At 47.3% G+C, this 14850-nt stretch overlaps 1 protein-coding gene across 1 annotated transcript; it reads right to left on the bottom strand.

Annotated features, from left to right (window-relative positions):
* Positions 1–419: 419 nt before the first annotated feature.
* On the bottom strand, positions 420–12918 carry UNC93B1 (unc-93 homolog B1, TLR signaling regulator). The gene is made up of 12 exons (XM_053400185.1): positions 12839–12918; positions 12232–12332; positions 11071–11212; positions 8439–8592; positions 7869–8030; positions 6913–7042; positions 6600–6693; positions 5936–6060; positions 4576–4758; positions 4208–4481; positions 2801–2919; positions 420–2527 (listed from the first exon to the last, which is right to left on the bottom strand). The coding sequence occupies exons 1-12, from the start codon at positions 12846–12848 to the stop codon at positions 2207–2209; spliced, it is 1815 nt and encodes a 604-aa protein (XP_053256160.1). The 5' UTR covers positions 12849–12918; the 3' UTR covers positions 420–2206.
* Positions 12919–14850: the final 1932 nt, after the last annotated feature.

The raw sequence follows: 14850 nt of genomic DNA, 5'->3' as shown, positions 1-14850 counted from the left end.
GAGTGGGCTGTAAATATTTTTAATAGTTGAAAAAAATTACCGGTACTGCTGAGGTGTCCCCAGAATTTTCAGGCTCAGGGAGGCTGTGCTGATGCTGTTATCTACAGACTGCCTCTGATGTCACAAAAGGACAAGGGGCAGTCAATAGGGGAGCGGAGGGACAAGAGAATGCGGCTGAAGGAAAGCTGGGGTAGGACCAGCTGGAGGCACAGAAGAGAAATCAGGGTTGGCTCCTGTCTACTTGAGTTGCCAACTTTTTGGTCTCTCGAGATTCCCATGCCTGTCACACCTACACAGATGTAAAACATAGATGTGCCTTTCAATGAGAATTCCTCAATCCAAATAATTTTATAAGGATCCCTAGGTTTGGAAAAGTTCTCCTTTCATTGAAATCTCTTAAGGCTGCATCTCTTAAGGCGTTTGCTTCAAGTGAACCTTTATTAATGTATTTTATTTAAAATCATTTAGAAACAGTTCCACCATTAAAAAAATATATACAGTGTTGAATTATACAATGTAGAAACACTATAAACTACTAAAACAAAAATACAAAACCAGTAAAACAGTAGTATAAAGGCATATTAAAAATAATAAAAACAGGTTTTGAGGGAACTGGAGCATATAAAATAGGGTCCAATCTTAAGGATCAGGGAAAGTGGGGGGGGGATCCTTTACAATAAAGAATATTCCTGATGCTCACAGTGGCTTACTGTCTGAGGCACGATGAGCAATGAAGGTTTGCGTTTGAACCTCACCTCTGCACACTCAAGAGATTGCCTTGGGGAGGATGTTCTTTCCACAGTGCCCCTACTTCTTCCCTGCCCCAAATATTTACAGTATTGCCTGATTTCTTTTCAGCTGCCAGTGTTATGCTGAGGATTAAACTTGGGTCCTTGCACCAAGAAGACAGGACACTGTCTTGCATCCCGTCAGGCCACTGGACTACCTAGCTCAGTGTTGCCTTCATCCAGCTTTGCCAACATGGTCCCTGCAGATGCCATGGTGCCCACAATGCCCTGCCAAGCTCCCCTTTGCCCCCCAGTTCAGGATTCAGAGTCTAAGCTTGAGGAAGCTAACCAAGATTCTCTCCTTACTAGGGTTGTCAAACCCAGAAGGCAGCCTGAAATCTCCAGATGACTGACACCTGTCAAAGCCTCCTTGCACATCACTTCTCGGGCACCTGGCAGCCAGTCAGTGATGTGCAAAGTGTTTCCCGTGTCCTGCACTCAGCACTTCCCAAGCACTACACACGGAGCTGGAAAAGCTGCCCTCTGAAGCGTGTGACTGTATAAGTTCCTCATGGAGAACCCAAGTCATACAGCCAATCACGTTGCATCTTTACCTGCCCTGCAGGTGACATCAGGTGTGGGGCAGGTGAATGTAGTTTGGGGAAAATTGACCTCATGGGCAGAATTGGGCCCTGGCTTACAACCAAAGAGCAATCACTGCATAGTGCTCAGGAACTGTGCAGTTGGAAGTTCCTGCTAAGTAAGACAGCTGACACACAGCTGCTGCCAGTCAACTTTTATGCTGAGTACAAGTTATCAACAGTTGAAGACAAGGTTCTTTATTGGTTTATCATGTGAGCACTGGGTGTCAAATGAGCAGGATCAATTTTGTTGCAAGGTCTTTAGTGGATAAACTTGCATATTATCAGAGAGAGAGAGAGAATACCCACCAGCAATAGGGCCAACTGTGATAGGTCACAGAAACACCTTCAGGAGCCAACCTACACAGTAAAAGAACTTTTGAAAATGTACCAAGACTTTACTGCCATTTGTTTCTAAAGACTAAGAAAAGTTTGACGTAATTCACCTTCTCCCAACCTTCAGGGGCTTACGCAGCTAAAGCGTTGACATTTCGTACCTTGTACTTATTTCTCACAATCCACCTAAACTTTTCCATGGGGAGATGCCTGGATATATTGTACCACCCACAGTCTGAAGTTGGAGATCACGAATCCTGCCACATATTAGGCAGGGGAGGCGTGAAGAACTTTTGTCAGGAAGTGTGCCTTTGAAGCTTCATTCTCTTCCAACTGTAGCTGAAGTGTCAGGAGCGAGGTAAGGAAATGGCACAAACACAGCCTGTGGTCCCGACAAAGTTGAAACATGGCAGAAAGAGGATTCAAGCGATGGAGAGAGGCTGATGCCAAAGGCACCTGAGAGTCATGTCCCAACCCAGACAGGTGAGAAAAGGGCAGGCACTAGCCCACATTCTCTCCCCCTTCCCCCCCCAAGGCCTGCTCATAGGAACATCTGTTCCTTCGGCGAGGTCGATCACGGAGGCCACTGGGTTCCTCCCCTTCTGCCTCTTCCTCAGAGGAGTCGCTCTCCTTATCCTCTTCCTTCTCAGAGCCAGTCTCGTCAGAGTTGTCATCGTCCATGTAGCGGTAGCCCCGCACCTTGTGACGGGGCTTGGGAATTTTGGGGAGGCGATGAGGGATCATCTGGGCTACTTTACGCTCCATCCACAGGTAAGATATTACTGCAGCTACCAGAGTAGCGAGCACGATGGATAACTTGGCCTAGAAGGAAGAGAGACTCCATCAGTTAACACAAAGGTCAGTTCTTGCAAATATGACCTAGGCAAAGGAGAACTGTCGCCTAGGCTCCTAGGTGCCATTCCATTAACCCTTTCTGCTCATTCCTTCAAGTTCCTTCACAATACTACTGGCTTTAGATTTATTCTCTTATTATCGCCAGGCCAGAGGAACTCTCCTCCTTTCAAAGTCATCTTCATACGCCACCAAGAGCCAGAGAGGTCAAAGAATTCATGCAATGCCAGACTTCCCACTCACCTTCATGGGCAGTCCAGACCAGAGATAAACAACGAAGATGGCTATGGCTTGCCACCAGTGATATATGGTGAAGACGAAGTCCTGACGCTCCTTGTCTTCATAAAGTATCCCCAGGAGTGCTGTAGGGAAAGGGCGGGGGACAGGGATACAGCAAATAGATTCAGAGACTATTAGCTTTCATTGCCTATCTTATTCTTCACAATCATCACAATCATCCTTCACCCATATGTTTGTGTGTGTGTATGTATGTATGTATGCACGCGTGCGTGCATGCGCGCACACACACGGACCTGATAACCCTTCATGATTCTGAAGAAGTAGACTGTAATCCAAGAAATCTTATGCCATAATAAATGTGTGAAGCCTTCTAAGGTGCTACAAGACACCAATGCATTATTTCCGCTGTTCTCAGTATAGACTAGTATGAAAGGTTAGGAAAATAATGCATCTTATAAAATGCTCCCCTCCAAAATGTGTAACAAACCATGGAAAAATATCTTGGGGGCAGTTACTAGGGGTGCTCACGCATGACCAGTCTATAATGCATGTAAACAAAGGAGCTGTACACTCACACAGTTGTGGACATGTATTGTTCAGCTGTGTACACAATAGATCAACAAGCATACAATGTTTCACATAGACACTTGTACAGATGGAGAAACCACTTGCATCTGTGTTGAGTGCCATGTGTGAACAAGCCCATTATTTTGCTTTACTAGTGATCAATGACGCCGTCAAGGGAGACTGAAGTTCACGGAAGACACTACCTGCCATTCAAGCAGTTAGAATTGAGCCTCTTCCAGGTAACCAGCATCTATCACACCATTTCAGAGAGTTGTTGTTACCGTGGTATTGTCCAGCTCAGCTTGCTGTACCTCCTAGTCCAGAGGAAGCCAAGGTGATGTCTTCCAGATGTTGTTGGACTCCCAACTCCTATCATCCCTAGCAATTGACCATGCTAGCTGGGGATGATGGGAGTTGAGAGTCCAAAAGCAGGGCACAGCATTGGCTACTCCTGTCCTAGTCTATGGAAGGTACAACAGCTACTACACCAAGTGCAGGCACTGTTTGCAGCCTCTGCTTCGCATGCAGAAGTTCCCAGGTTCAATCCCAAGCATCTCCAGGTAGGATGGGAGAGAACTGTGGCTGAAAGCCTTGGTAAATTGCTGCCAGTCACTGTAGGCCAGGGTTTCCCAAACTTGGTTCTCCAGCTACTTTTGGACTACAACTCCCATCATCCCTAGCTAGCAGGACCAGTGGTCAGGGATGGTGGGAATTGCAGTTTTTTAAAAAAACAGCTGGTGACCCAAGTTTGGGAAACACTGCCATAGACAATAGTGAGGTAGACAGACTGATGATCTGACTTGGTATAAGGCTCCGACACAAAAGGGGTATTGTTTTACTCACAGCTGAGGCCTGTCTTGTTGAGGGCACTGCCAAGACCCCAGAGTGCAGCTACCAGATAGAGCAGGGCTTCTTCGCCTAAGCTACGGGCCTGAGGTGCCCAACAGAAGAGGCCGATCAAGAGGATGGCATGGACTGATGCTCCGGCAAGCAGGGGAACTTGGCGAGGCAGACACAGCATAGAGAGACCCAGGGTGGAGCAGACAGCAGAGGAGAGTCCATAAGCGGTGAGGATGTACGCCATGCGCTCCAGGCCGATGGAGCAGACACCATAGTTCTGGGAAGTAGAGAGGAAGGACCTTTTGGTTAGCACAGAGGTACTTGGGTGCCCAGCCCTTCCTGTCTCCAAACCTGAGAGGACTTCGCATTACCAGGGTGAAGCCAGTGCAGAAGAAGACCACCTCAAATCCACTGTAGATGAAGAAGACAATGAGGTGGCGCAGGCGGTAGTCCCGCATGTGCTTGAAAGGCAGCTGGAAGATGTTGCCCCAGCCAATGCTGCGCAAATCTATCTCCTCTGTGGGGCGATAGGCTGAGCCACACAGAAGCAACACCTGTGGAAACAGAAAGGTGCGGCACTGAGATATCAGAAGCTGGGCAAAAATGACCAGGGCTCTCCCTGTACTCTCCTTGTTAAAAGGAGGAATGGGGGCACCTGTGACCTTCCACACAATAGCAGAACTCAGCCCCAGCCAGCATGGCCAATGGTCAGGGATGATGGAAGCTGCAGTCCACAAATTCTTATAATTTATAGGGCCACAGATTCCCCATCTCTGCTGGGAATGTTTAAGCATAATTTCCTGCATTGTCCCATCATCTCCCCTGCCAAACATACACATCGGCGGCAGCCAATGATGTGAGGCAGAGAAATATGAAACAAGATGACATCAGAAGTGTGTCTAAGTATTACAGATGGGGCAAAGAGAACTCGTAATGGGGCTGCTGTTTTCAATGGCAACCCAGTATCCATATTAATTCTGCCCCTTGCACAGTAAAATAAAGAAATGGATCACATTTACATAGACCAGAGATTTTGTTCATTCATCTCATTTAACCTCATTTCCACCTATGTTAAGGGACAGTTTTGATATGGCTATATCTTTGAGTAGTACCACTTGAAAGCTCTTACCTGGGTCCACAATTCATGTGGCAACAGCAGCAACAACTCTTACCCTATGCTCCAGCCCATACAGGTGGAGCACCCATACCCAGCTAGGTAAAGACAGAGGCAATCCTAGTGTGTGGCTGCTGCAAGATATACAGGTCAATGCACTGATCCATAGTTATGTTTCCAGCTGGGACGTATTCCTCAACTTGCCTAGAATGCAGCCACACAACCTTTACTGTCAAGAGACAATATCCTTCTGAATACCAGGTGCTAGAAACAGCAGGAGGGGACCGTGCTGTTATGTCCATGTCCTGCTTGCAGGCTTCCCATAAGCATCTGGTTAGCCTATGTGAGAACAGGATGCTGGACTAGATAGGCCACTGGCCTGATCCAGCAGGCTCTTCTTATGCACGTAGGGGGTTCAAGAGGATTGCACTATCACGTGCACAATGAACACATTTGCTTTGTATGTGATTTACCTGCCAACTGTGTTACACATTTTAGGGGCAGAGGAATCTGGGTTGCCGAATGTATTGCTTTTACTACTGATTTCATGATGACCATAAGCATGGTGAGTTAATCCATGCCTTTGCCCTTGTGCTTTTTTGTCCCTAGCTTCATACCAGGAGCATGGAGAGGAAGGCCACTCCCATGAGCACACTCTCCACCGTGATGAGCTCATTGCTGCGTGGCAGCTTCTGCAGAACTGTGGTGTTGAACCCTGTGAGAATCCCATGGCTCTTGGTCCCTGCAAGGAAAAAAACCAGCACTTTCAGAGACCACAGGCCTAGTTAGGAAAGGGTCCCAAAAGATTAGGATCATGGGTATAAAGGGCAGGGGTGGGAACACTTATTGCCCAGAGGTGGCCATGTATGGACAGTAGGAAGTTGCATGCCAATGGATGAGGCTGGAGCCAGCAGTTGGGAAGGCCTAGACTCACTGACTCACTTGCTCCAAGACACTCCCAAACAAATTTCTCCAAATCCCTCCATCCCCCTATTTTCCCCATTCATTTTTTTCATTAACTGCACAGGTGATTTTGTTTGGTAACCCAACCTCCTCCCAATACATAGTCAGGTAACTTTACAACAAAGTCCTCCTTCAATCTGCTCCACCCCCAAGATCTCAGAGAGGCAACTTACATTAAGCTCCATTTGCTCAAGGAATGGAGGGTGGGGGTGGAGGTAAATGGCTACCTTACAGCAAGTCAGCCAGCAAAACACCTCTTCTGCATGCAAGACAGATGCTCTACCCACTGAGCTACAGCCCCTCAGCCAGGATACTCACCGCAGTGCTGTACGCTGAAGAGAGTGTGGTTCAAATCAGAGAGGTGCCCCTTTATGAAGAAAAACATGGGAAACTGGGCACAGACAAAGCTCAGCTGGAAAACAGGGCGAGAGAGAATGCAAGATAAACCAACTGTGGGCAGGAGAGAGAGAGAAACCCAACAAGTGCAGAGAATGAGAGGGTGTCCCCTCACTGAACTATATCACCGATGGCTGCCATTTCCCAACAGACAAGGAGAGACAATGGGGAATACACACACATCCCACTCCACCCCAAAGGGGCATGAAAAAAACCCTTTTAATAGAGCTCTCACATAGAAGATGGCATAAAAGACAGTCTGGAAGCCAACAATGTAGGAGTTGTAGGCCCCACGTGGTGCCCTTTGCTGCTCCTGGACATGTTCCAACTTGTAGTTCGCATATTCATAGTACTTCTGTGCCATCCTGTTGAGGCAAGTCGAACATATCAGATGACCAGGTGAGTGCAACCAGCTGCCCACCTGCTCTCTCCAGGGCACACTCTGGGCCAGGGTAGAGAGCCTGTGGCACTCCAGATTTATGTGTTTTATTCATTTATTTTTTAAAAAATGTATACACTGCTACATCACAAAAATGCATCAAAGCACGACCGAATGAAAACCATACAATAAAAGCATAGGTCAAAAATGAAGGTCAGTACAGTCGTACTTCAGAAGTCAAATGGAATCCGTTCCGGAAATCCGTTCGACTTTCAAAACGTTTGGGAACCAAGGCACGGCTTCCAACTGGATGCAGCAAATCGGAAGCTGCAGAAACCACAATGGACATTCGGGTTCCAAAGAACGTTCGCAAACTGGAACAATCACTTCTGGGTTTGCAGCACTGGGGAGCCAAAACATTCGTCTCGCAAGGCGTTCAACTTCTGAGGTACGACTGTATGTTTATTTATGCTGTGAGATGCTCCCACCACCCCTATGCTGGCTGTGGATGATGGGAGCAAGAGTCTAAGGACATTTGGAGGGCCACATGCTCCTTATACCTGCTGTAACATTCCTCCTCCCATAGAAGCTCCCAAGAAATGCTTCTGCAGGTTGGTGCAACCAGAACACCCAAAACCCATTTACCACACTGACAATGGAACATCTCAATGCCAACACCGGTCAGGAATTCACAATTTTGTTAAGGAGAGTCGCTAAGTGACCAGTATGGTACTTATGTATGGTAAGGGCCATGCAAAGACACTCAGGGAGGTCTTTCAATCTAGTGTCTTTCCCTTCTGCAACAGGCTCACCGGGTGACATAATTGCCCATGGAGGCCCAGAGAGGTATAATGGCAGCCCCGATGGCCACGGCTGATGGTACCAAGGTATAGTAGCGTTCCCAGTAGTTGGTGGAGACAAAGAGTGTGTAGACACCCACGGCTAAGAACAGCATCCATTTGGTGCCAAAGAATCTGGAAAGACAGAAAAAAATAGGTCTGTGTTCTGGGCAGGGCGAAATGTTTTAACAGTTGTGAGATTACTTGTGTTCTAGCTACCTCAGGACACAGGATTCAGGTTTTTTCCCCCCTTCCAAAAGAATGGTGCGTCCACACTGAGGGTTTTTAGCACTGCCCACTGATTGTTCTCCCACTATAAACTACATAATCTTCCATGCTTCAGAAGGTGCATTCCCCCCATCTCTTGTCATGTTTTCGCTCACTTTTGGCAGGGTAAAGTGTGAGAAGTCTACGAGAAAACCCCTAGCATGGGCGCACCCAAAATTTGTATTCCAGGCACAGCTCCACCACGCAACAAAAAAAGTATGAGTAGCATGAAAAGTATTCAGAGGGGGTGATCAAGAAGTCAGAGCAGAGGAATACCTGATGAGCATTGGAGTGTAGAACAGAGCAACAATAGGTGTGACATTGATGCCCATCAGCATCTTGCTGTCAATGTTTTGTAGTTCCAGGTTGCTGTATTTCACCTCTCGGTACGTCTCGTCATAGTGCAGGATGAGCTGCATCTGCAGCAAGCCTAGGGGAGATGACAGGGGCACATAAGAGTTGGCACAACCTTGTTCAGTACAGATACCACACTGCTAAACTAGCTCCCCGCCCACCCAAGGGGAAAAAAGCTAACAGTGGCAGATGAAGGCTCTTTTCTCCAAGTGGCAGGGAATATTCAGAGATTGCACCAGGGCTGCAAGATACAGTCATGTTCAGAAACAGAGCTGACTTGTCCAGGATCCCTCTGCTTGCTTCCTCAGTGAGTTCAACACCACACTGAGACCCACACTATCCAACAGGACCAAGTGGGTGAAATTGTTAAAAAGACACCCGTTTTAATATACTCTTGGAAGCTGAGGCAGAGGCCCAGGTTTCATCAGGATGTCAAGCATCATAAGCTGCTTCTCCTCCCTGCCACTGGATCTGCTCCTTCTAGATTGGCAGGATGATGCCATTCTGTTATTCTGCTGCAGAGGAATAGTAGGATGCAACTTGCATATCCTGCTCCTTCACAACAAGGTAAGGTCCAAAACCTTTTGATCTGAATCAAATGTGCAAAATGAAAATGAAAATAGATAGTGCTCCCTCTGGGACTTTGCCACCAGAATGCCCTTGTGAGGAAGGCAGCATATTTTTAGTGCTCCCACATAAAGATACACATGCAGTTCCCTAAACAGTGTTGCCTCCATTAATTACCATGTACAAGGACCATGGAAATGAAGAGAGGTTTCAAAACAGTGTTGTTTGGTAGATTGAGCCCCTAAAAACCAAGCAAATCAACACCTTTAATCCCAAAGGTTCTTTATGAACTACAAAGTAGCACTTTCCTCCATTTTATGAAGTAACGGGTGTGCTACATGCAACGAATGACTAGAGATTTAAGTTTGCAACAGGTCACCACTTCGGATTTAATTTTATTACAGCAAACCAACACTTTTCTGTTGGGTTGCAACTTCAGCTTCAATTGAAAGAGGAAATAAAGGTTTCACCCAAGCAGATGTTGCAATCCTGGCTTAGAGACCAGAAATATTGCAATCGTAACAATTGTGGCACTATGTAAGGAACCCATGTCCTAGGCTGGAATAAAATAGCTGTGGTCAGAACCACAGGAAAAGCACTGAGCTGTCACAGGACTGGATCAGCTGCTGAAAACAATGATAGGGAACTGAACCACAAGAAACAGACAGGCAAGAACACAAAAAGAGCTCATCCAGATCAGACCAAAGGCTCATCTAGTCCAGCATCCCCTTTCCTGTAGCGGCCTCTGGGAAGGCCATGAGCAGAACATGAGCACAACTACACTTCTCTACTCACCCTCCCAGAAACGCTATTCAGAAACATGCTGCCTCTAGTCCTGGCCGCAGATACATTTATCTTCCATTCATGTGTTTAATCTCCTTTGAAAGCCATCCAACATGGTGGCCATCACTACATCTTGCAGTAGCAAATTCCAGAGTTTAATTATACACAGTACGAGGAAGTACTTCCTTTTGTCTTCCAATATTCAACTTCATTGGATGGCTCCAGCTTCTAGTATTGAGAGATGCAGAAACATCTGTCCATTCCAAATGGTTGTCAACCTGTATCTGCTCTACATCTCAGCAGGCTATACCTCCTTATGCTGGTGGAGTCCTGCTAATCATCCACTTTAGCCAACAGATCCTGGAGTTTCCCATCCAGCTGCCTGGTCCTTCCATGCCTCACTATACCACTAAATTTGGAAGCTGCAAGTTGCCTTGAGACATCATTATTTCAACCATTTATATACCACTTAATTTCAATGACTTCTAAGTGATGTACAAGAAGCGCAATATAATGCAAACATAAATCTTGTTAAAATGATAAAACCAGAATTCAGCTAAAATGCCTGATGCAATATATTTTTGAAAAAGTCTTCAGTCGGCATAGGAAGTTCAAAAGGGCGGGATCCTGCCTGATCTCAACTCTGCAAAATTAGGTCCACAATGTTGGATGCACAGTTCCTAATGGATACAAGCCATGTATCTGAACCATAGGGGATTACTAACAGTTACTCCCCTTGAAGATCATAGAATAATAAAATTGTAGAGTTGGAAGGGTTACCAACGGTCATCTAGACCAACCCCCTGCAATACAGGAATCCCAGCTAAATCATCCATGACAGATAACCATCCAACCTCTGCTTAAAAACCTCCAATGAAACAGAGTCTACAACCTCCCAAAGCAGTCCATTCCACGTCAGTGATCAGGTGATCAGGTAGGGATTTCAGGGATCAAATTATTTCAAAAATAAATATCAAATAGCTAGTGGGAAAGTCTTTTCGGAAGGCAGCCCTGCGAACTGCAGTTTTCACAACACCCACTTTTACACTTTGCCCCAGAATCTTGGCAATGGATCAATATGACCAGAAAAAAGTTAGCCACACCTGACCTAGAGGTACGGCTGGACTTGCAGGTAGATGAACATCTGATGGAGACTAGGCTATGGGTAGCAGCAGGAGATGAAGACAATGAAAGTGTAGCATACCTAGAAAGACCCCGTAGGTCAGCATTCCCCCCAGGCTGGCCGCCAAGAGGTTCTTGATCACACCAAAGCGCTTGCGGCGGAAGTACTTGCTCTCCTCCTTCTCTTCGTCGTACTCGGCGTGAGCCCCCACAAAGTCATCCAGCTAAAGACAGAAGCATCACATGGGGGTTAAGAGAAACACCCTGGTAAACTCGCCCCCCCCATGGCAGAGAGCCAGCATGCCACATATCTCAGAGAGAGAGAGAGAGAAAGAAGTAAGGGCCACTGTGAGGTAGTGGATAGAGTGCCAGACAAAGGGCTGGGAGACCAGGTTTCAAAGCCCGACTTGGCCATGAAGCTCACTGGGTGACCTTGAGTTAGTCTCTGCCTCTGAGCCTCACCAATCTTGCAGGGTTGTTATGGGGATTAAATGAGGAGGCAGGCAACCATGTTCACCACCTTGAGCTCCCTGGACAAGAAGGTAAAGGTAAAGGGACCCTGACCATTAGGTCCAGTCGTGGCCGACTCTGGGGTTGCGGCGCTCATCTCGCTTTACTGGCCGAGGGAGCCGGTGTACAGCTTCCAGGTCATGTGGCCAGCAGGACTAAGCCGCTTCTGGCGAACCAGAGCAGCACATGGAAACACTGTTTACTTTCCCGCCGGAGCAGTACCTATTTATCTACTTGCACTTTGATGTGCTTTTGAACTGCTGGGAGCAGGACCGAGCAACGGGAGCTCACACCATCGCGGGGATTCGAACCGCTGACCTTCTGATTGGCAAGTCCTAGGCTCTGTGGTATAACCCACAGCGTCACCCTAACCGAGGTACCACTATTATTATTAGGCTGCTGAGAATAAGTGGTATGCACGTGTTCTTGCACGCATGTTGAAGAGCCAGCATACATGCCCGAAATAATTTTTTTAGCATGTTGATGTGGAGGGGCTTTCCCTCTTCCACATCAAAGAAAGCAAGCCCCTGCTATCCTCATCTTATCTTCACAACAACCCTGGGAGGTAGGCTAGGCTGAGTGAGCGAGCTCATGGCCCAGTGAGGATGTGAAACCTGGTCCTAGCCTGACACTCTCTAACCACTGTGCAGAACTGATCGCATTCTTAAACGCACTAAAATACAATTTCCATCCCTTATGAATACTTGGCTGGGGAGTGGGAGGGGCTTCTTACCTGAACCTCTGGGCCATTCAGGATAGGGCCGTTTATAACGTCGATCCCCTGGCCGTCGGGGGGCGGCCCGTGGCCCGGCGCCTCTTCGTACACATTGCCACCTGCAGGGAACACGCGGCGAGGAGGAAACGAAAGCTGAGCACTCCGCGCCTCCCTCTCCCTTCCCCCGGGGCTGCAAACTCCGCCGCAGACTCGGGGGTCCCGGAGCAGTTACACCAGCAGCACCCCTTTTTAAAAAAGAGACCCCCCCCACACGTCTAGACCACGTCAGGTTTTCTGCTTGCACCGTTTTACGGTTTACCGGGCAAAGAGAAATACACGAATATACAAACGGAAGTAATAAATAACGAAATCTTTCCTTCATCAGCACTGACACCGATTTCGCGCCGGGACAGGTGGCGGTTACGCTCGCTCCACTTTGGGAGAAAGGATGCTAAGATAAGGAACGTCAGAAAGTTGTGCTAGGATAAAACGGGGTTCTAGGAAAGAGAGGGCGCTTCTAAAAGCACACGAAGGGGAAGCGGCGCAAATTCCCGGGTTGTTTCCCCCACCCATCCCGGATCCTGATCCAGCTTCCCCTCCCACGCAAGGGTCAATTACAGTATACCTGGTTCCATGGCAGCTCCAGAGGCGTCACTGCTTCTTAGAAAGTGGAGGGTTCGCTGCGCTTTTCCGGCTCCACTGGGGTGGGCGGGGTGGAGAAAGGGAGGGGGCGAGCTCTTAAAGAGGTAGGAGTATCAGAAAGGCAAGCTAGGGGGGTGGATCCTATACGTATGTCATATTATACACAGTGTGCGTGTGTGCAAAGCGGTTTCTGTGCTTGCTCTACTTAAACGGCTGCATTAAAACATTGAAATAGTTCGCCCAAAATACTCTTGATAAATCGGGGAGCAGATTACTACTACTACTTCTACTTTTAATACAGGTACTTACAACAACCGATTTTAAAAAGGCACCTACTCTTCTTTCCCATCCATTTCTGCAGCCTAGATGTGCCTTGCGAATATAGATATATAGATACATGATATAGATATGGTTAGAACGGTCATAAAATTAAAGCAATAACAACGCAGGAGGCATGGGGTGGAGGAAGAATGGGAGGAGAGTAAGATGTTGCCGTGGAGTCAGTTGCTGCACCCTAGAGCTGTGCGTCTCTCTCTCTCTCTTATCACAGTACCTGGACTACTGCAGCAACTCAGCCCCACTAGTCTTCAGGAACAGTGTAACGCAGCCTTTCTCAACCTAGGGTCCCTATACATTGTGGGACTACAACTTCCATCATCCCTGACCTCTGGTCCTGCTAGCGAGGGATGATGGGAGTTGTATTCCAACAACACCTGGGGACTCAAAGGCTGGGTTCTAACCCATTCTCTTCCCCTGTTCCAGGGTCCCTGCTCACAGTCCAACATCCCTACTTTCTTCTGCAGTAGGCAAAGCAGTGTGGACAGCTCCCAGGGCAGGATAATTCCAACCCCATCCTATATCAAACAGTTTACTGTGGAGATGAGCACATATTAAAGCAGGACATCTAACTGGCCGGCAGCTTTCAGCTCCCATCTGCACCAGCCAGTATGGCCAATGGCCAGGGATGATGGGATCTGGAGTCTAGCAATATCAGAAAGGCACAACATTTGCTTTCTCTTTAATAGAGAGATGTATGCTGCAAGGCTCAACCATTTTTCTCAAAGTGAGACTCAGCAATAAAGCTTTGTTTTCTCCTTCATCTCTCAATTCCTACCCCCTTCACCCCCCCAAAAAAGCCAAATCTCTCATTCCTTGTAAACATGTAATGCAGGAGCCCAAGTAATCGGGACGTATTCTGCTAAATTCATTTCCTGTCCTTCAGGCAAATCTAATTTAACGTCATCACTGGGGTTCCTAGAAGAGTTATTGTAGCTTTAACAAGCAAAAATCCAACAGGCTAAATTCTCTCCAGTGTTGCTTTATACCAAAGGAAAGTTTTGCCTATAGAGTATCTTGCTATCATATTCAAGCATGGGAGTCCATGCCAGAAAACAAAGGCACCCGCTAATCTGGCATGCTCACTTCTTCACTTGGCCTGTGACACATAAGGATTGTTGCCACAGAGAAAGGCTGTAGCTTCCTCTTCTTCCCTAAACCTTTGCTTCTGCCTTCTGCTCATGTGCACCTGATCACGGCCCCTTCCTTCCCCTTTTCCTTTGCTGGGCATGCAAATAGGTCTGAAAGGGGACAGGGGTGCTGATGCAATGGCTGCTGATGACATGGTCTATTATCTTCCCCAATCTTTCTGTTTTCAAAAGAAAGCAGCAAAAGGCGAAGAAGAGGAGGTAGAGAAAGAGACCTGCAGAGATGTGAGGCATTCTTTAAGATGCTGCAGTATTATTATTTCAGTTGTGGGGTGAGTGGGTCCAGTAAGGTCTAGCAGCAGGCCTCCCTACTTGGCCCCTGAGCCATTTCAGTCAAGCCACACCCACCTGACCTACATCAGACATCATATATGATATATGATATAAAGACATGGCTCCCTGCTGAAAAGGGAGGTGTCCAGGCACCACTGATCATCTGATTGTTGGTATTGGCAAAGCCCTGTCAACAATCAGGTGATAAGTGCTTGCAAAACCCTGTGCCTTTGCTAGA

Source organism: Podarcis raffonei, chromosome 1 (assembly GCF_027172205.1).
Source record: "Podarcis raffonei isolate rPodRaf1 chromosome 1, rPodRaf1.pri, whole genome shotgun sequence".
Taxonomy (NCBI): Eukaryota; Metazoa; Chordata; class Lepidosauria; order Squamata; family Lacertidae; genus Podarcis; species Podarcis raffonei.
This window is presented reverse-complemented; position numbering and strand designations above follow the sequence as displayed.

Excerpts from the sequence above, each read along its gene's own strand:
- UNC93B1 (XM_053400185.1), bottom strand. Across the intron at positions 7,043-7,868 it reads ATGGGCAATTATGTCACCCG|GATGGCACAGAAGTACTATG; the intron begins GTGAGCCTGTTG and ends TTGCCTCAACAG. Across the intron at positions 4,759-5,935 it reads CCTTCCTCTCCATGCTCCTG|GTGTTGCTTCTGTGTGGCTC; the intron begins GTATGAAGCTAG and ends CTGTTTCCACAG.